Here is a 22,280-nt window from a genome sequence, read left to right on the forward strand (position 1 = left end):
ATGAGACGCAGATTCACTCTCTGACAGCAGGTGGCGCTTATGAACAGCAATGATACAGTGTCTCCTGGGTTACCGCTGTAAACAAAGCAGAGCTGCACTTATGAACACTACTTTAATATGCATTGTTCAGAGGCAAGATGAAAAGAAAATACCAAACTTTTCTAAAGATAGTCAGTTCCCCTTAGAGATACATTCATATAAACTCCAACTCCAATTGTATCGCGATTTGTTTGGCATCTCAACCAATTTGAATAGTCACATATCTGAATCGATTTTCGACTGGCTTGCAGTTAATCGTCACATCCCTACTCATCACATAACAGCACAGGAGACTTGCCTTAATTTTAAGTAAGGATTGGTTTTAGTAAACGGCTAACCTAACAACACAATATTCTGGTTAGCATAAAAATATTTTCATCATATTGCATTCTGGGATTGCATTATCTGCAACCTAAATTTTTGGCTTTGCACTTTAGAAAAGAGAGGCATTACGTTGCATGACTTTCATAACAGCCTTTGCAATGTACACACACCTATGACACCTTAAAATGTGGTCTATGTAGGCAGCTCATTAGGCTTTAGAACAGAGCTCATAAGAACATTCGAGGAACATACACATGCTGTCGGAACTGACAGAGTCTTACTTTACCACTCTTGAGTGAAGATTACTCCAGAAGAAACCTTTAAACTATGAAAACGAGTTGATCACACATAGAAAAGAAAGTAGGCTTACAGAGGAGATCCACAGACTGAAAGATATGGAAGACAGACAGACAACAGAAAGGGAGAATAAAAGGGAAGGAAAGAATAATGGAAGAAAGATGGTAAAAGTTAATATTTTCATCATATTGCATTCTGGGATTGCATTATCTGCAAACTAAATTTTTGGCTTTGCACTTTAGAAAAGAGGCATTACGTTGCATGACTTTCATAACAGCCTTTGCGATGTACACACACCTATGACACCTTAAAATGTGGTCTAGGTAGGCAGCTCACTAGGCTTTAGAACGGAGCTCATAAGAACATTCGAGGAACATACACATGCTGTCCAACTGACAGAGTCTTACTTTACCACTCTTGAGTGAAGATTACTCCAGAAGAAACCTTTAAACTATGAAAACGAGTTGATCACACATAGAAAAGAAAGTAGGCTTACAGAGGAGATCCACAGACTGAAAGATATGGAAGACAGACAGACAACAGAAAGGGAGAATAAAAGGGAAGGAAAGAATAATGGAAGAAAGATGGTAAAAGTTAAAAAGAAAATAAGTACCCCAAGGTTGTACATATCAAGGTTGTGGCTATTGCGGTTGGGCACCAGCATGCTTGGGGCACTTTTGTTGGCTCCGTTTGAGGGTGCAGCAAGAGCGCTGGATTGCATCTGCTGGGCCGTGGGACTCTGTCTGCTAGTCTGGTGCATGGGATACGGAGGTGGTGGTGGCTGCCAGCCACTGCTATTAATGCCCACATACTCACTTTGTATGTTGCCATTCTGAGGCCAGGATGGAGGGAAGGTGAACTTGTTGCCCCCGGAGTTTTGCATGATGATGGGTTGCCGACCCACTGGCACTGGACTGATCCCTCGCTGTGCCTGAGACGGAGGGTTTATATAGCCATCGGGTCGGGGCCCCTGAGGCACAGGAGAGATCCGAGGCACCAGGTAATCCATGTTCCCAGAATACCGCTTGGTTGCGGGATTGGAGTCCCATGAGGAGGGAGGAGGAGTGATGCTACGCACCTGCCGTGGGAGGGGAGGGTTCACTCGTTGACTGCTAGCTCCAGCAGCAAGATTTTGAGGAAAGGTAGTAGGCCGTGAGAGGTCGCTTTGAGGTCCAGGGCTACTGGGACAGTAAATCATGCCATCAGTCATTAGAGCACTGTGCCGCTGTGGGGCCAGAGATTCCTTTGAACCCTTCCAGCTTTGGCGCCGCAACAGTGTCTGTGGGATTTGGGATGGACCTAGAGAGGAAACATCCATATATCAACAACAGAAACCTAAGCAGAATTTTCGAAGTCCTGTAAATAATCCTGTTTATTTAGATTTTAGGTGAACTATCCCTCTAAGGAAAAAAAATACAAATCAGCTAAAGCTTTACAGGGAACCCAGTTGGTACATTACTATAATATTAAAGGTTAAAATTAAGAAGTGCAAACAATTAAATTCAATTGCTATTTCTTTGTAGATAAAATATTCAACACTCAGTTTTATACAAATAGGCAGTATTTATATTTAATGATATTATTATGTTTCATTTAAAATGTGGCTGTCATATAATAGTTTATGACGTCTGTTTAAACATACATTAAATAAGACATTAGAAACAGGTTAAGTAAAATATAATGAATCTGTAATACAAAGCATATTTAACCAAATGCTCGTCTCTAGAGTTTTTTTGTTGTTTTTTTTTGTAGCCAAGTAACAAAATACGGACACTGAATGGCTTTTGTGAGATAAATACCTTCAAGCTCATTTTTTTGTTTCATAAAATTACTATGCATCATAGTGCTCTTTTCATGAACTATCTGCTGATGTTAATGCCGATGTAATGGTGTTAGTTCTGAGTTTACGATAACACTGTATTCTCTTCTTCAGAGGTGCTCAGTCCCCCTCCTGGAACTCTACCATAGCTAATCAACAGCTATGTCCAGAATAGCATTTAATATGCACATTTTTAGCATGCCTGGAATACCTAGATAAACTACTAAAGTTGACAGCGCACTGAGTACTTTATTGTACAATGCAATGCACTCAATCATTCATTACCAGTGTGATGCATGAACCAGAAGGACAACCAGTCATGATCTTTTTCCTTTTTGATCAGACTGCCATAAGTTTTAGATAAAACAGTTTTAATAAAACATTAGATCATTGGCAAAAGAAAGAAAAAATGTATTGTTCTGAAGACAAATAAGATTTGTACACATCCACACACACCTTCAGATCTAATATGGATTCAATATTTCTAGCCATAAGGCATGCAAAAAACAAACAAACAACAACAACTCTCAGTTGTCTAAATGACTAATCAAGTAGCAAGTGTTAAGGACATTAATATTTCAACCAAGAAGCCATGCAAAAAAAAACAACAACTCTGGGTTGTTTAAATAACTAATCCAAGTAGCCAGATGTTAAGGACGTCTCAGTGTAATTAGGCTGGATTAGACAACAACCAGACTACAAAACTATTACAGTTTGACCCCCATAATGTCTTTTTGCTACCCTAAACAATTCCAGCAATTCATAACTAAATGTGACCCTGGAGCACAAAACCAGTCTTAAGTCGCTGGGGTATATTTGTAGCAATAGCCAAAAATACATTGTATGGGTCAAAATTATTGTGATTTTTATGCCAAAAATCATTAGGATAGTAAGTAAAGATCATGTTCCATGAAAATATTTTGTAAATGTCCTACTGTAAATATATCAAAACTTAATTAATTAGTAATATGCATTGCTAAGAACATCATTTGGACAACTTTAAAGGCGAAGGGGCTCTGCTACATACCTGCTTGTTTTATGGCCGTGTTGACAGGGCGTGCTGTTATCTGCTCCCTCGCAGGCTCCTGGAAGTTCATCCTACTGATGTACTCTATGGCTGCCTCCACGCTATGACTGTTCGTCTGCTTCAGAGCACGAACCACCATCTCCTGTACAAACGCACACACGTATGTATTACTACTGAGAATCAATAAAATATGTTGGCATTTAAATGCAAACAGTTAAAAACCTGCACAACAGCTGCTAATAGAGATATCCATAAGCTCACGAAAATTTTATTTGCATTTGTGCGATACGGTTTTATTATGTCATGGCTCTCTGGAAATCTTGCCAGTGATTGGTCAATGGCATTCTGTGGTCTATGATATTTGTGCATTATGCACACTGCATAATTGACGGCTGTCCCAGGCAAATGATTTCCTACAGTACATAGCTGCACTAGTTTCATGTCACCTCGTATCACTGCACACGCTCTTGTCACAAAACAACATAATCTGCAAATCAATATCGTATGTCCTTCCACTTTTAGTTATTTGGCAAGCAACTATGTACAAATTGGGATAATGTACAGACAGTTGTTTCACATTGATCACCCTGTCTGGATTTCTGACTATACGTTATCCTTTACAGAAGTATTATTTTCTAGTACAGTCATTTATATAATAAAATGAAATGAACCTGTAAGGTTAAAATAATGTTTGGCCTGTTTGTCTGCCAAACAACCTTTATGTACATACACCACATGAAAAAAAAAAAAAAAGTAATTAATCTTATCGGAAAATAAATAATAAACTAAATATGTACATCACACCCACATTGTTAGTGTGCATTTGAGTATGACACGTTGAGCTCACTTCTCCAACCAGAGCTGGTCTGGCAACATACCATTTCTGTCATTCCTCAAATAAGCGAAATTATACAGTGACAGTAGAGAACATTCCTGAAATGATTAATATGATACATTTGGGGGGGGGGAGTATACCAACTTCTCATCTCAGTATTTTCAGCTCCAACCAGATTCAACAAGGTCCATTACCTCATCAAAGCCAGCATCCTGCAGCTCTTGCAGCATGTGTCTGTTGATATCTGCGCTGTTTCCACTGGAGGTAGTTTCATTAGCAAATGGCATGAGTGACCTGCGGATCTCCTGCAGTGCTCTGTGATGATGGGGGTTCCTGGGGTTGTTGCTGCGCCCTTGTTGTCTGGGATCATCCGGCGGTCCCTTCCCGACGCTCACGTCGGTTTTGGGAACATCTGATGACCGGGAGAGGTTCCGCAAGCTCTCTCGGATCTCCTGCAGCATTTGTTGACTATTGCCACTGTAGTTGCTCACAGGGAAGGTGTTGGGTCGCATTTGTCTGTATCCCTCGGGTTTCTCGCCCCTCTTCATGTAAAAACATATGTTAAGTGCCAAGGTGGTGAAGAGTCTCCTGGGTGGAAGAGTGAAACTGTCTGGATTTCAATGTTTCACCTGCACACTAGAGAGACGTCAGTGCATCAGTAAACATGCATGAGGGAACAGAAGAATTGTTATAATCATCAATACAACTTCAGTTGCATGATTAAAGCTTGTAACAGCTACATGGTGATCCTCAAAAAATAATAATAATGAAGGACTATGCTTTTTTTAACGTGTTTCTTCATTAGATTTGACTATGTTTTTAACTTTTTAGTGATATTGATAGTTCAAGGACATAAAACAGCATTTGGTTTTGTGGTAGGTCTAGATATGCCTTTCTAAAGCTCACTAGACCACAAATATTTAAGACTAAATGAAAAGCCCATCGACACCAGCTACGGCAGTGATAAATACGTTATATTAATTTAGTTATGCCTACCTAGACAGGATCACAGGGCACGGCCAAAAACGCTGCATGTGCCTACGATGACCAAAAGTGTTGTCTAGGTAGGCATCTCTATAGGTTTTGAAACACAGTCGTAGTGTCCAATTGATTCACGCACAGCTAACTCAGTTAGGCCTGAAACTGCTGAAGAGTGCAGAAGTATTGCCACATAAAGCCCTTACAACTTTAAACATTATTCATACTGCATAATACCATATTAAAGCTGATAAATCATTTATGAATCGGTACAACAGGTGACTGAGGCCTAAAGCTGAGGGGATAGCATAGTGCTACCATACTCCGTATAAAAACGAATTACATTCACTTACCATTTAATGTTGGTGAGGCGTCGTGTTTGGACATGTATAGCCCCCTGCAAGCTTTTAAACCGCGAACACCTCCTCTGCTATGTCTGACAGATACATTGCTGACGGACCGTCTGCTTCTCTTTGGTATTTACTGTCGTCTTGAGTTTACATTTACAACGGCTGTCATGCGCGTCACAAAAGCCCGGATGTTGTAAAACGCCCTCTTCGAGAGCTCCGCCCCCAGAGGTGACCTGACGAGACGAGAGGCCCTTCTGTGTGAATGCAGATCAGTGGAAGAGATGCGTCAACTGCTTTTGAGTGGACACAGTTTGTTACATAATAAATGTACCTCTTAACCGTGGTTCGTGTTCGACATGTTTGCATAACATATTCATTTTAGAGTAAGCTATATTTGGAGTTCACTACGAAAAATAGATATTCTAAATGATAAAAATTTTTTGCAACAGGTGGGAATGAATTTATGCTGCTATGTGTGAGTCTCAGAGCCCCTCATCTATGGTCTGTCCTCATCCTAATGGTAGTATGTTTATTCTCAGTAAACAGTGCCATTTCTGACTGCGTGTGTGGTCCTCTTATACATTATGGGGACCAAATGTCCTCACAATGATAGTAATACCAGTAAAATACCAGGTCCCCATGAGGAAACAAGCTTATAAATCATACAGAATGACATTTTTTGATAATCTAAAAATGCATAAAGTTTTGTGTGAGGTGCAGAGTTATGGTAAGGGGATATAAAATACAGTTTGTACAGTATAAAAACCATTACCCCTATGGAATGTCCCCATAAAACATGGAAACCCAAAGCGTGTGTGTGTGCGCATGTTTATGTGATTTATGAGGACACAAATTTGTATAATGACATGGGTATTACAATGTGAAGGTGGTTTATGAGGACACTTCCTGTGTCCCCAAAATTCAAAAGGCTTAAAAAACATACTAAATGGTGTTTTTTTTTCTTTCTAAAAATGCGTAAAGTTTTATGTGAGGGGTAGGTTTAGGTGTAGGGTTGATGTAGGTAAAGTTTGTACAGTATAAAAACCATTACGCCTATGGAGATTCCCCGTAAACCATAAAAACCAACATGTGTGTGTGTGTGTGTGTGTTTATTTTGTCACTTCAATTCAAAAGGTTATCAAATTTAAATACTTTAAATACTATTTTCATATTATTCATATTATTGCTCAGTAAATATGGGATTTTTAATAGCCTATTCAAGATTTTTTAAAGGTTCCTAAATATGTAGTCACAACATTGTAATGTAGCACTACTCGTTCATCAATAACATTGTGGTAATTTTTGGTGTTCCTATGGTGTTTCTAATATAACAGCTGTGGGAGTGACTGTAAATTTGACATAATTTTCTCTTCTGACTGCTGTTATCAATCTCTCTCTATTTTTCCTCTTTTTGAAATTCGTGAAACACTATTGTGGAGTTTTTCTATTGCTATTTGAGCAAAGGGGAACACAAAAAAATATATATTTGATGTAGTCTCCTGTTCACTATTATAGTTTACCCAACTATGACATCTTCCGCTTCTGAGAAACCCAGAAATATGAAAAACGGTCCGTTAGAAGACTAAGCACAGTGTTCCCCTCAGTTAAGGTGTTTACATGAAGGTTTTTCAGTCCGATTGAGCCGTCAATCCGATTACAAACGGATTATTTGGTTGCATGTAAACGTAGCCACTGTGTTTATGTGCGAGTGGTGTGTGTGTGTGCATCAATTAAAGCAGCGCATTAATATAGAACGGTGATTAAACTGACTTGGAACTACCTGTGCATTAAACGGTTTTAATGCATACCTGCCAGCCAATCAGAATCCAGTATTCAGACAGACCATGGAATAATAGCAACATAATAACCTCCCGCTCATCCGGGTATGTGACGGCAATGCTACTTTCATGTCTCATATCTCCACATACCCACTGTTGTTTCGTTCATAAGCAGTTCCTGCCATATTGCTTCTCTTTTTAGCCGCTTGCTAGGAACGTTTGAGTCCTGATCATCCAGTCAGGGTTTATTTTGTGATAAACCAGGATGTACATTATCCCCTAAATAGTCAACATTTTTATAGACCTTGGCTGTTTACATTCAGCATATGTAATCAATCAATCAAGATTTGCTATGTAGTATATAATGCTTTATGTGAGTATATTGTATGTACAGTATGTGAGTAAAGTTGGCTCTACTTTTATAGCGACAATTTGGAGTTAAATCATTTTGGGGTTTTGCTCAATTCATCATAATTTGATTTAGTGGCAAGCCTAATTACTTGTAGCTGATGTGTATCACTACAAATTAAATGACTCCTTAAGAGAGAACATAATAATTGTGACCAGGACTCCTTGCTGCAGGGAGTGGAGCTTCCCCGGCAGGTCAGTTTGGCAAAGAAATCACTGCCAAAGGCTAGAAAGCTCCCATCTGCATCTGTGGAACATGAACACCCTTTCAATGAGTTCCAGGAGCCTGATTTGAAATTGGGAAGGTGAGGCAGTAATTTGCCAACGTAAATGTGTATGAACTGGGGCTGCGATGTCTTCCACTGCACACACAGACACTGGGGTACCGTTGGTCGTCCTGTCCACCTGGCATCATCCATCAGCTCCACCACTGCTGTCTCAGAAGCCACCAAAGATGCGTCACACAAAAGAAGGTTACCACTATCAGTGCAAATCATGTGGTCAGTCAAAGAGCTAACTGGCCATACAGGGGTTAAGAGTAAATAAAAAAGATCTCAATATTTACTCACTCTCATGCCGTTCCAGATGTATAAGATTCTTTTTTCAGATGAAAGATTTTTAATCCATCATTGTGGGTCCATATAATGCAAGTGGGTCCCTCAAAAATTGATGCTTCAAAAACCACAAAAGTGAAACCATAGGTGTGTGAGAAAAACATCAATTTTTAAACTATAAACCATCGCTTTTGGCCAACTGTCATATGTTCATGAGCTCACGCTTAACATAAATGTCAGCATGTTTTGAAGCGTGATCTGTGATTCTGTCACTGTGTTACACAACATGCTTATATCACGCTTTATGTCAGCAGCAGTGATGGCTTTTTATGGTTAATTTGTATTTTTCTCGCATACATTGTTTCACTTCCGATGATGTTGATATATCACATTGCAAAAGGTGGTCAAATTTAGTCTCTTGTAAACTTTACTCTGGTAAACTCTTTACAGTTTTTACGAATGGGTCACTGAATTATTGACTCAACTGATTCATTTGTTCAACCATCGTAGCTACGCGAAGCCTATGCAAGTAAATATTGGCTTTGACAAAACACCACTTATAGGTCAATTATCTCTGAAAGAAGTATGATAAGTTTTTATTATGGTCCCCGTCACTGTATCCCGAGTACTTCAACAAAACTTATATCACACAGAAAGGCTGTACACATGGCCATTTTAATGACTTGATCATTTCTTGTGTAATTTCAACCAACTGGACAAAGACGTTTAGTTTATAAAAATATTCCAAGCCTTCTCTTTCATACATGTTTGGGGTCAGTAATCAAACAGGAACTTGTCTGTGGACGTACACGGCCTCTCCATCAGTCCCACACACTAAACACTGCTCAAGCACATCGAGGCTGTTGACAGACAGTGTCTGGCTGGGCAGCATATGAGTTGCCTCCAGTCTATTTTTGCTGGAGTCCCCAGCAAGCCAGGCGCTGACCACAGAGTCATTCTCCCCTGCCATCGGTATGGCACTATGCGAGACGACCCTGCTGTTCCAGCCCTCTGAAACAAACCAGGTATCAGAAAATTAGATGAACATACAATAATATGAGTCAAGTCTGTGTATACTGACTACAAATTAAGAATGAAACCTTCATAGTCATAGTAGCTTTACTAGGCCATATGCTCAGACCAACCAGTTTAGCTTTGCTTCTTATGCAACATAAGAGGAATTCAAATTGTTATACAATTGCAGGATTGCATCATAGAAAGTTCATTATATGGATGTGTGAAATATGAGAAAACAACAACAACAAAAGGAACAAAACTTGATGAAGCGGCAGCTTTATATATCTAGGGTGATAGGTGTCAGTATAATCTAAACCCACTGGTACTACTGGGATAAGAGCCAGAAAAATATGAACAAAAACTTGAGTGCACCTTTAGAAAACAAAAACTTGGCTCGACAAAACCTTAAAAAAAAAAAATAATAATAATGTTTGAAGTCTGACAGCATGGCCCTGTTTCCACTCATTCATGTATTAAGATGCAAGTAGTTAGCCGAGCATCTCAAATGCATCTCCTTCGATCACTTGTGATGAGATTTCACCAAGAAAAATTAGAAAGGAGGCAAATGAAAATGGATAAAGAGGGCAGCAGAAATTTTTTCTTACTGTACTATAAATCCTGGCTTTGGTTTAAGACACATAGGCCACGTGCACACTGTAAAGTTTCATGAGTGACAACTGCATTTAAATACGGGAGTGAATCCCCTAAATTATAGTTTTGTGTGTGTACGAAACAGAACTCACTCTCAAAATTGTGATGACTGTGAAACCTGTTATTTTTGCAGATTTTGACTAAACCGCCGTCAACAGAGTGGTCGTGTTTCATTTATGTTTGGAAGATTACGTGCAGAACTGCGGAAGTTTGTCCATTATTATAAGCGACGCTTATTACGTCTCTTGGGGCTCATAAAGCGATGCAGTTTATGCAGTTAATGGCAGGTGCAGGTCACAATATTTTGGTTTGTGGCTTATTTTCAAGATAACACACGCTGGGATTTATATTTATTATGGGCTTATTCTTATTTGCAATTTCTTTATAGCAAGATCCGGCAACAAAAAAAAAGTCAAAACATACAGTGCTGCTTGAAAGTTTGTGAACCCTTTACAATTTTCTATATTTCTGCATAAATATGACCCAATTCATCATCAGATGTCCTGAAAGTAGACAAAGAGAACCCAATCAAACAAATTAGATAAAAAATATTTTCTTTGTCATTTATTTACTGAGATAAATGACCCAGTGTTACATTTCTGTGTGGTGCAAAAGTATGTGAACCTCTATGATTAGCTGTTAATTTGAGGGTGAAATTAGAGTCCATCTGTTTTCAAACAGTGGAATGACTATCAGGTGTCATTGCCTGCCCTGTTTTATTTAGAGAACAAGGATCTATGAAAGTCTGATCATGTCTGCTGAAGTGAATCATGGCACGAACAAAGGAGATCTCTGAGGACCTCAGAAAAAGAGTTGTGGTTGCTCATCAGGATAGAAAAGGTTACAAAACCATCTCTAAAGAGTTTGGACTCCACAAATCCACAGTCAGACAGATTGTGTAGAAATGGAGGAGATTCAAGACCACTGTTACCCTCCCAAGAAGCGGTCGCCCAACAAAGATCACTCCAAAAGCAAGACGTGTAATAGTCTGCGAGGTTGCAAAGGAACCCGGGGTAACTTCTAAGCAACTAAAGGCCTTTCTCACATTGGCTAATGTTCAGGTTCATGAGTCCACCATCAGGAGAACACTGAGCAACCATGGTGTCCATGGCAGAGTCGCAAGAAGAAAGCCACTGCTCTCCAAAAAGAAAATCGCTGCCCGTCTGCAGCTTGCTAAAGATCATGTGGACAAGCTGGAGGACTATTGGAGAAATGTTTTGTGGATGGATGAGACCAAAATATAATTTTTTGGTTTATATGAGAAGTGTTCTGTTTGGAGAAAAGAACACACTGCATTCCAGCATAAGAACCTCATCCCATCTGTGAAACATGGTGGTGGTAGTATCATGGTTTGGGCCTGTTTTGCTGCATCTGGTCCAGGATGGAATAAATAGTGAATAAACATTTTCTAACAAAAAGTGCAAAGTAACAAGTAGAAAAAAAGAAAAATGCACAAAGAACTTGTATGGAGATTTTTCCATCTACAGATTTTTCCCTGATCTTCTTTTCTCTGTAAATTAAGGGTGCACACTATTGCTGAAAAACTCAATCACTACTTAGCAGTCAGATGTCTGTATGCACAAAGCGTCAGATCCCTAAACAAGGCCATATCTGCAGATGAAACTTTGTTTGTAGAAGCATTTTTTAAATGTGAACTAGCACCTCATGACTACACCACGTTATGTACGAGAAGCTGCAAAAGACACAGGCGCAAGTGGAATGTACAAAACATGGTGACATTAATTTTTAAGTAAATATAATGGGCGATATATTGCGTCACCAAAAATGATTGAGGTCATATACGACAGGCCTACATGCATCAAGACAATGACCCCAAGCACACAAGTCATTTTACCAAAGGATGGTTAAAGAAGAACAAAGTTAATGTTTTGAATGGCCAAGTCAGAGTCTGGACCTTAATTCAATTGAAATGTTGTGGAAGGAGCTGAAGCAAGCAGTTCATAGGAGGAAACCCACCAACATCACATAGTTTAAGTGGTTCTGTACTGAGGAATGAGCTAAAACTAACACAAGATGTTGTACTGTGTACTGCTGCAAAATTGGATCACACCAGATACTGAAATCAAAGATTCACATACTTTTGCACCGCACAGAAATGTAACACTGGGGCATTTTACTCAAATAAATGTTTGTCTCATTTGTTTGATTGAGTTCTCTTTGTCTACTTTCAGGACTTGATGATGAATTGGGTCATATTTATGCAGAAATATAAAAAATTGTAAAGGGTTCACAAACTTTCAAGCAGCACTGTACCTTGTTCACTATGACTTCTTGCACCGGACATTCAGAGGAGAGACACAACTCTGATATGCATTTAAATACGTCATTACAAACTAATTTTTTTAGTTTAGTTCCATAGACACCATGTAAAATTTTGGTAAATGCGGTTGTCACTACCAGAATTTTGTGGGAGAATTTTTCAGTAGTACAATGCAGTTGTCACTCCCATAAATTATTGAACTGTGTGTGTGCAAAACATGACTGAACAGTAAAATGCCAATTGACAACCAAATCTAGCTGCAGTGTGTACATGGCATATATAAGACATGACTCGGCCAGGTGTACATGGATCTGGTTGTTATATATGGTAATCTAATTGATCTACATCAGCATGTGGAAATTTGTCACACGTGAGCAAACAATCATGGATGAGATGTGGATGTAGCAATTTGTTTAAAAATTCATATATGGGAATCATTTTTTTCTGTTTTGTTTTGCAGAGACACATTTACATGGTCAAGTGTAACTGTAATGTGCATACCAACCAAAATATTTAAGATAAAAATCAGATAGCCACATTGTTATTAATATTACTACAGTTGTGATGGAGTTTTGGCTTACTCTGTAGGAGTGTGCTCATGTCTGATCCTGAAGTCGTCTCCCAGTGTAGCAGAGAACCATCCTCTGAACACGTAAACAAGTGATTGGGGTTTGATGGATGAAAATGTACTTCCCACACTGTAGAGAAACAGATCAGAATCAGTGCTGCTGACCACTTATCAGGTTTTTGACATTTAAGCTTTAACACTGTAAAATATTGACATTTCACATGAACAGGATAACAGTTTATTTTCTGTCCTTGTTAATAATATCAGTTGCTTGCAAATTTAAACTGGACAATACTAAACTAATAAATAAGGTTATTTCTACTGTATATCTTGTGCAATATCTCTTAAGCAACCAGGTAACTTTCTGGCGACTGCGTTAGTAATCAAAAATGTTTAAAGTTGTGATGACACGGAAGCAGCGACAGATATTTTCTTTCATATTGTGACGTACATCCAAATGAAACAGATTATCGAAAAAGAAAATTGCAGGGCGGGGACTTGGTTCTATGCATCAGTTGTTGATTGGATTTTGAGATGCGGGTGTCTTATTCACTGGAAGGTCCAGTTATGACTGGTTAAACATTGCGAGGTCAAAACACTAAACAAAACAAAAAAAAGAAAGAAAAAGAAATGCATGCACGGATGAATTGCCGTCATGCCGACTTTCAGTTTAAGAGCATCATTCTGAATGTCTATTACAAGTGTTTACAAAACTCACTTTCCGCTGAATGGGCCTCTATGAGAGAGAAGGGTGTATTGCCCTGTCTCACATCCCAGATACACAGCATCCCATCCTGTCCTCCAGTGGCCACTATGTGCTGCTGGTTTGGGTGTTTATCCACACAGTGCAAGGGCACTCTGTCCCCAGTGCTGCATGAGCAGTAAAAAGATATGAGCAAAGAAAAGAAACCAACTTTTCGACGTCCTCTCTAGAATGCTGGCAAATAAGCTTGGGTAGAAATAGTTACTTATTTTTAATTGCCATTTCATCATCTAAGACTTCATGGCAAAAAATGAGCTACAATAATAGAAGAGTTGCATAAACACAAAATAAAAACCAAGCAAACAGAAAAATACAGCAGTTAAAATTATACAAGATTTTTTAAATTAACATAAAAAAAATTATAAAATCTAAATATCATCTTAAGATGTTAAAACATTGACAGGGAAAAATCTGTCAATGTTGTGTTTATTGGAACAAGTAATCAGCAATTTGTTAAAGTGGTCATTGAGAATTGTAATGAGAATTTGGAAAATAATAATGTCACAATGGTCCAAGAAAATAGTATTTTCTTCATGCAAAATATGATTTCTTGATAGGGTAAAATGGACTTGTTCTTATTGGTTTTATGGCGATTCAAATGAATACAGTTTTTCTTCATAGAATAATACTAATGTGACTAATGTGAGTGAATCATACAGAGAGAGAATTTGTGCAGGACTGTCACTCTGCTGTCTGAAGTCCCACATCTTCAGCTGACCGATGGAGTTAACAGTGAGAACTTCAGTCGTCCTTAGAAAAGTCACGGCATGAATCGTACTGCTATCTGCATTTTCTGTTGAAAGGCAATAACACAGTCCTGTCAGACCTACTCATATGCATTACAGGTCAAATGTAAGCATAAGTTAACCCAAAAATGAACGTTCTGTCTTGATTTACCCTCATATCCAAAGACTAGTGATCGACCGATATTGATATTTTATAACCGATACCAATTATTTGCATGTTTATGTGCCCGATAACCGATATGCAGAACCGATATTTATTTACTGTTATAAAGTAAATAAATGACTGAGTGAAGTAGGAACATACTTCACTTTGGTTTTTCCTCTTTTCAGTCATCTTTTTTTTTTGTGTGTTGAAAATTAGCAGTCTTTCATGTTAAATTTAATCTTAGACTAATGATGAGCAAATATACAACAGAGAGAGAATTAAATTCAGCGCTTTTATTTCCAACATGCGCTCATTCATGGCTGCATATTATTTAATTCAGGCAAAGTTACGTCTTTATTGGGACAGGACTTGACGGATTATCTACGTGACTCCGTGAGTTGGTCTCTATTTCTTAGAGCCAAGCTGCATAAACTACATATCAGGCATTTATATAATGCATCTAATTTGTGCATAAATGGCTGTTATGTTAAATAAAGTTTACTAACTATAGCAACTATATCAAGTACCTGCACGCCGTTGTTGCGGTCTCGTCTCCCCTCAGACGCGCTGCAATGGCGATCCTGCGCGCAATTCTCAAAACGCCCACAAGATGGCGGCGTTTATCGGTGAATCCGATATTACAAAAAATGCTTAAATATCGGGAAAATATCGGTAAATCAATATATCGGTCGATCTCTACCGAAGACTTACTTTTTTTGAGTGAAACAAAAATTAAAGGAGACATCGGATGAAATTAATGAAACCGTTTATATATAAAATCTTTGTCAGTGCTACAAAGAAAGCCAGAAAACACTTACCAATAACACGGACAACTTCAGTCTGATCTGCCTTGTAAAGAGTAACCCGGCCGTCCTCACCCACTGACACTAGTTCAGGGCTTCTGCACACTACTGCAGTGCAGGGTGCATTATCACAAGGATATCGATGAGCCCTCTCCCACACATGAGCCAACGAAAGAGCCTGAACGCCACAATCACAATGGTCAGACTTTGCTGTGCATAATGAAATTTATCAGACTGATGCAAATATCAAACAAACAAAACAGATACCTGACAGTCAGGCTGAAGCTTAAAGATCGTCACAGCTCCGCTTGATGATGCAGAAACGAGTCGGTCTTGATCTAGAAACTACAGAGATTATGCAAAGGACGGTTTTATTTGAATCAGACTAGTCCACAAATTAAAGAAAGACCTCAGACCGCTTTTCTGACTACAAATGACGAAATGCATCGCATGCTGCATTTAAAAGATGGTTTGAAACTGTTATGAAGAGGTTTAGGCCTAAATTTTGGATTTAGATCTAGATTTACATGTGATAATAAAGATATATGACTGAAGCTAAAAGAATGAGCAGAACATAAAAGCTATTCAGTACCATTTATTAATACTCAAGCGATGATATTATTAGTTTAGCAACTACTATTTGAGATACAGTGGGTAAATCCCTGCAGAAAAAACACCTGCGCTAAAACCAGCCTAAGCTGGTTGGCTGGTCTTAGCTGGTTTAAGCTGGAAGTAGCTGGTCTCTGAGCCTGACCAGTTAAAGAAGTGGCAAAAACCCCTCTAAAACCAACCAGCTTAGACTGTAGTGATGGGAAGGTCGGATCATTTTACCGACTCGGACCTTTGAGTCTCGTTCAGCAAAATGAACGAATCGTTCAAGAACGACCCAACACTATTAGACTGGTTTTAGCTGCTTTTTTCAGCAGGGATATTTTCCAAACAAACATGCAGGCCGTAACAGTTGCAACAGTGACTCCTTTTATTATTGTTTTTCTCCCAATACAAATATTTCACATATTATTTAAAAGTAATTTTCTGTATAACAAAATGGATTTTTTTTTTTAAATGTAGTGAATGGTACAGCTGCCTCAAATCTCAACAAACTAGCGCTGATTTCTCATTATTACACGTACTTTCACACAAAAGGGAAATGCATACAGTAAAACGAGTGAGCAGGTGTGTTGACAGGTTGACACCAGACTGTATAAAAACATGGACGTAGTGTCCGTGACGTCACCCGTAGACTTCCGACGAGCGTTTTGCTCACCTGTAGGTCCATCACATCCCCGTCATGCTGAGAGTCGCACAGTAACTGAGGCTCTTCATCAAACTCTCCGTCTGTGTTAGAGACTCCATGATCTCCCACCGACCAGATCGACACTTTGTTATTCTGCAAACACACAATGAATTATGAGCAACAACGAAACATGAATGCGACATGCACTGTTGTAATTCATCTGAACTAGCGCTCCTGCCTCGTTGTCCCAGGATCCTGTGGCGAACACTTCAGGCTGCTGTAATAAAGCAGGAGAAATAGGCCGCCACCGCGTCTTACTGATTTTCTGCGAGATGTATTTGGCTATCGGGTCCATCGGGTCTCACTGTTGTCGTGTTGTGTTGTTGTTTAGTTCGGTGTGCTTCACATGCAGCAATGTATCCCGCCACCTCCGCCTGCCGTGTTGTTCGCTGAGTACGGCGGCCTGTAAGGACCAAACGCGATTCGGTTTGATAAAATTGTCACGCTGCTGTGTTCACGTTTATTTAGATTCAAAGCAGCGTCACAGAAAATGTCATTTCTAACTTCCCTAGTTGTCTCAGATTTGCACGGTGCATTAATAATGTAATTTTTAAAATGAACATTATTATTATTATACTATTACCTTTTATTAAGTAAACCTCAACAAAGCAAAGGAAAAATATTTATTTTATTTTATTTTGTATTAATGCCATAAATCAGAACAGTACAATGAGAAATATTCAGATATAAATAAGAAAAACAGAAAAAGATAAACAACATTGATAAAACGGTGCCAGAAGAGAGACATATATATATATATATATATATATAAAAACCTCACTTCATACAATAGCATACCTCCTTATAATATTATGAGTTCTAATAGCCTTTTACTTGTGCAGTTACACAGGACATTACAATAAAGCTTGACATCGTTTATAAAATAAGAAAAGTTTGGTTTGGAGCCTGACCATTTCATTTTATGAATGTGAAACTTTCCCATTAAAATGAACAGTTGTATGAAATATGCTTTATCTATCTAAAATCCACAATCATTGAAGTGTATCATTATATCAGATCCACCCAACTTCAGAGAAATGTTCAGTTTCTTCTTAATAAAAAGCTCCACATCAATCCAAAAATATTTTTGTATGTATGCAATTAAAAAATAAACGAAAAATAGTTTCCTTTTCACCTTTACAGAAATCACAAGAGTAACCAATATCTAATTTAAAGCGTTCCAGCACATGTTTTACTGGATATATTCTATGCATTCTTTTAACAAAGGCAAATATTTTAACCTCAGACTTTTTTCTTTCTTATTTTTTTTGTAGTGACGTATTAAATTACGTCACACTTCTGCGTCATGTTTAGTGATGCAATTAAAAATCAGCTGAAAGAAAACACTCGTCTGCTTACTACGCTGCCTTTATTTTCCCCTGTGTGAATAGCTCGACTTAACCATAATTAAAGCACTGTTTTCTTTTGACTGCTGCATTTCGAAATGCACTCCGCTTTCGCATTTAGAAAACGTGCCAAATCTGCTGCAATGATCATATGCGAAAGCGTCGTAGAGAGTAGAGACTGCCTGACGCAGCAGTGATGGACATGCCTCGTGAAGTCTCCGCGCTGGAAGAGCTGACGCTCGTCGGGAGAGCGGTGTGCGCATGCGCGGCGCTGACAGCCGCACTCTACCTGATCCGCAGAGTGTGTTTAACAATGGCCTGGAAATCCGGAGGAGCGAGCCATGCGGAGCTCGTCAACAACCTCCGCAGTGAGTTTTGCCCCTTTTGCATGATTAAAAGAGCAAAGTCAGTCATATTTACTGTAGCACTTGGCAACGGGGGTTTGTTTACGTCGCTGTAGTGAAGGAAAGAGCGCGTCTGTGAGCTAGCATCGCGTTACAGCTGAGGGGAAAGTGCGCTGATGGGTGCTGGGTGGCATGCCTCCGTCTCAGCGTTGTTCGTGTGTGTGTTATTATATCAGACAAGCACGTGGTGGCTGCTGTTTAAAACTTACAGTGCGCTTCAGTGCTCTTCATTCTTGTCAGCTAACGCTAGCCGCTAGCAGTCTAACATGTGATCGTCACTCTCAAACCACCTGCAAATTTAAACGATCGTTATAATATTTACATATGATCTTATTTCGGTTTGTATTGCTTTGACTGAACAAACGTATGGTTTTGCTCACGTCCGTGACACGGCAGCAACGGTGTTAGCATTTACGTACTGAATCTCGCATATACTCGTTCCTGCTGGTATTTACAGTTTGTATCCAATAAAGAATTAGGTACGTTTTTCCTAAGCGCCAGATTATTCATATTTGTTCAAATGTGTCGTTGTTTAATGGTCGTATGTGCAGTTCTATTTGGAGTTGTTCAGTGGGCGTGGCGCAACACATGCTGCTAATGTCATTGTGCGATGACGTCATTCCGGACTTTGTGCATCTGCAGTTTAGTGCTTTGAGCCTTGATATTATTATTAATGCTGCGTACTTAGCCACACAATGAAATCGATGTCTAATATTGGTTTTCCCTCAAATCAAACATCATCTTATTATTATTATTATTATTAAAAATATATACTTTTGGCTTACCTGGAGAATGTATATAATCCATTTATAAAATTATTATTATTATTATTTATTATTTTTTTTAATAGTCCAACAGTTGGCCATTGGACAGAGAGACTAATAATACTTGTCTGGCATGTAACCCATCCTCCTGAACTCTTGGCTTTATTCTGAGGTCAAGTGGCCAGTGTGCTATATTTAGTGGTGCTTGCTAAGACAAGTATCACTGTTACTGTTCCTGCTACTTGGGGTTAGTGATTTGAACAAACTCCTAACTTAAACTTGTAACTTGTCCTACCAATGGAGTTCGATGGTTTCTCTCACCATTGTGTGCTGGAACACTCTTGGTTGTATCATGCAGTTTGTGCTTATTCACTTTGGGCTACAGAAGTAATCAAGTATTTGTTTAGTCTGTTTGCATATAGACCCCTTTTTAGTGCCGACGTCACAATTATGTCACAGCATTAGCTGGAGGCAAAACAAAGGAGTAACTGGAGCGGCCAATACAAACCAGCACAGAGTTGGCTACGTAAGGAGCTTAAAATGTCATCTTGTTGTGTTATTGAGTGTCAGAATCGATGGAGTAGTACAGGCTCCAATTTGAAATTTTATCGCATACCAGCTGCCATTGCCAGACAAAAAAAACGACGACAGCTGTGGTTAAAGGCAATAAAACGGACAGACTGGACAGAAACGATCATCAAAAATGCTCGCGTTTGCAGCGCACACCTAATATCATTTGAGGTTAAATAAACTGTTGTCTTTTATGGATTAAGGTTTGGTTACGAGTCTAAAGAGTTCTCATTCATGCCCATCTAATCAGAAGTTAACTAACGACCAGAGACATTTACATTTAATCATTTAACTAAACATTTAGACTAAACATAAAGGAAATTGTTTGTGTCGTCTCGCTTTAAGTGCAATAGTAGAGCGAGGGAACAGTGAAAGCCATGTTATGTGTCAGGTGTGTGTTCAAGTAGTTAGTTAGTACATGGTTATAGGCATCTAAAGATTTATATGCCCTTAGTTTCTGTTTACCATGCAAACTCCGTTTCTGGCAGGTGTCTCAGGCCACTCCTCTGACAGATCGTCCATCCATTGAATGAGTGTGTACGAGTCGGCCAATCTGGTTCCTTCCGATAATGTTAACATTTTCAAATAACAAGCACCGTCCCGGACAGTGTGTGACATTACATATTCAGATAAAATCAAATTTTCTCCAGTCATTGTTAAAAAACAAGCAAACAAAACCTGCTAGCTAGCGTTAGTGAAGCAGTCAGGGGAATCTTCAGTAGCCCCTCACTGCAGAACAAGGATCCAGGGGGTGGGGTTGGATCCACATCTAGGGGTGGAGACGGGTAGGTTTAGGTATATGTAAGGTGGGAGGAGTTGGATCTGGATCTTGTGTTCTGCAGTGAGGACCATCTCGGAATCTTTCTGCCTCCACCTAAGCTCCGCCCCTAAAAAAAAGTCTCAGTAGCCAAGATTTATCCAAATATTAGCCCCGCCTGCAATAGATGTTCGCAATCGCCTGCTTCAACTACTCATATGTTCTGGGCGTGTCCAAAGTTGGAGGAGTTTTAGAGGGAGATTTTTGAATCATATAAACATATATATGATATCTTGATTGATCCTGATCCTATGATGGGTATTTTTGGTGTGGTGCCTGAGGGTATAGAACTCAGGAAAGACATTTGTTCTGTTATCGCCTTCACTACTCTATTGGCGAGGCGTTTAATATTATTTCAGTGGAAAAGGGCAGACCCTCCAACACATAGCAGCTGGATAAAAGAAGTAGTGTTTCACATTCAGTTGGAAAAGATGAAATATATGATTCGAGGTTCGAAACGTACGTTTCAAGACATTTGGTTCCCCTTCATAAGATATTTTGAACAACTTCCCTCCCTGTAAAATGGAATGATATGCCTGAACCTCCCCTTCTTTTCATATCCTCTTTTTATATTTTGTTTTATTATTATTATTATTATTTATTTCATGTATTTATTTATGCATGTGTATTTTCTATTTCTACTAAAATTAATAGGTTTAGCTCTTCTGTTATGTTTTCTGGACTAGTATTCTTACAGGGTGTACATATTTACTTATTTATTTTTGATGAGGGTGTGCCCCTTCTGTGAACATTTTTGTTTATTGCCATATTCATCATATTTATTAGCCATATGTTTCCTTGTTGTTGTCAGGCCTTTCATGTTAAATGATAATTTATGGACTGAACAAACATGGGACACTTAATTCCTTCACTGTCAGTTTTGTACTCTGGATTGTATGTTTTTTTTATGCCGTTAGAGGGGGGTGGGGTGATGAATGTAACTAAGTGTTAAAACTTAATAAAGAAAATATATATTTTTTAAAAGTCACAGTGTTTACTAACTGAAAAGGGGTCTATTCTCCAAGAGAATCTAGCAATCATAGATTTTGACTAATTACTAATTGGTAATATGCACTCCCATTGGACTTTTCCAAATAATTTGCGAGACACAACTACATTATCTCTGTGAAAGTTGGTTAGAAAATATACATTAAGGCTCAGACCTTCAGACTGTGAGTGATCATCTGTCTGAAAGTGTAAATGTGTAGTATTTGCTATGTTTCAATATGGACAAACTGCTATTATTAGTGTGCAAGTTTTGAATACCAGGATTGCTGACATGCCACAAGGTTTTGCTACTCCAGCATTTCCGGTACCATACCATAAGCTTACAGAATGATGTACTGTAAATGTCTAGATGAATGATCTCACATGTCTCTTGTTATTTATCCCAGCATACTTCATGGTAACATTAAATTATTAATTGGTCATTGCTTAGCTGCTTGCATTGTCATAACGTAATTTAGCATTGCATAATTGCTCATAGAAGGTTGGAGACTTGACAGGGGGAAAAAAAAAATATATATATATATATATAGAGAGAGAGAGAGCTTTATGTCAATTATTGAACACTTTTAAACAAATTAAAAATGAAAATAGTTTAAATAATTTAAATAGTTTTCATCAACAATAACAATACTAGCTCAATTAGGCAAAACCCCACAAAATAATAACTTCACATGTAACCATATTAGAGCTT

At 38.6% G+C, this 22,280-nt stretch overlaps 3 protein-coding genes and 1 long non-coding RNA gene across 6 annotated transcripts in view; 2 read left to right on the forward strand and 2 right to left on the reverse strand.

Annotated features, from left to right (window-relative positions):
* LOC107742997 (serine/threonine-protein kinase LATS1-like) overlaps positions 1 to 5,836 on the reverse strand; it is an 18,401-nt gene extending 12,565 nt beyond the window's left edge. The window contains exons 1-4 of the mRNA XM_016556094.1: positions 5,673 to 5,836; positions 4,536 to 4,970; positions 3,507 to 3,648; positions 1,274 to 1,959 (exon numbers count right to left, since the gene is read on the reverse strand). Coding sequence (XP_016411580.1) covers positions 1,274 to 1,959; positions 3,507 to 3,648; positions 4,536 to 4,889 — 1,182 coding nt within the window. The 5' untranslated portion in view covers positions 4,890 to 4,970; positions 5,673 to 5,836. The remainder of the gene's footprint in view (positions 1 to 1,273; positions 1,960 to 3,506; positions 3,649 to 4,535; positions 4,971 to 5,672) is intronic.
* Positions 5,837 to 6,757: 921 nt separating this feature from the next.
* LOC107743000 (uncharacterized) lies at positions 6,758 to 16,645 on the forward strand. Its single transcript, XR_001640358.1, has 3 exons — positions 6,758 to 6,770; positions 8,546 to 8,556; positions 16,583 to 16,645. It is a non-coding gene; the product is annotated as an uncharacterized LOC107743000 (long non-coding RNA).
* Positions 8,992 to 17,118, reverse strand: nup43 (nucleoporin 43). The gene is made up of 8 exons (XM_016556096.1): positions 16,859 to 17,118; positions 16,651 to 16,773; positions 15,651 to 15,728; positions 15,399 to 15,561; positions 14,347 to 14,482; positions 13,645 to 13,796; positions 12,940 to 13,056; positions 8,992 to 9,420 (listed from the first exon to the last, which is right to left on the reverse strand). Exons 1-8 carry the CDS (start codon positions 16,973 to 16,975, stop codon positions 9,191 to 9,193), a joined length of 1,116 nt encoding a protein of 371 aa, XP_016411582.1. The 5' UTR covers positions 16,976 to 17,118; the 3' UTR covers positions 8,992 to 9,190.
* Positions 17,119 to 18,211: 1,093 nt separating this feature from the next.
* The window catches only part of pcmt (protein-L-isoaspartate (D-aspartate) O-methyltransferase), an 11,198-nt gene continuing 7,129 nt past the window's right edge, over positions 18,212 to 22,280 (forward strand). For 2 of the 3 annotated variants that reach the window (XM_016556087.1, XM_016556086.1), the window contains exons 1-2: positions 18,212 to 18,227; positions 18,270 to 18,394. In XM_016556087.1, coding sequence (XP_016411573.1) covers positions 18,223 to 18,227; positions 18,270 to 18,394 — 130 coding nt within the window. In that variant the 5' untranslated portion in view covers positions 18,212 to 18,222. Of the gene's footprint in view, positions 18,228 to 18,261; positions 18,395 to 22,280 lie in introns of those variants that run through there. The other variant, XM_016556088.1, reaches the window with a different exon arrangement.

The sequence above is a fragment of the Sinocyclocheilus rhinocerous genome, unplaced genomic scaffold, assembly GCF_001515625.1.
Source record: "Sinocyclocheilus rhinocerous isolate Xijiao unplaced genomic scaffold, SAMN03320098_v1.1 scaffold617, whole genome shotgun sequence".
In the NCBI taxonomy this organism is placed as follows: domain Eukaryota; kingdom Metazoa; phylum Chordata; class Actinopteri; order Cypriniformes; family Cyprinidae; genus Sinocyclocheilus; species Sinocyclocheilus rhinocerous.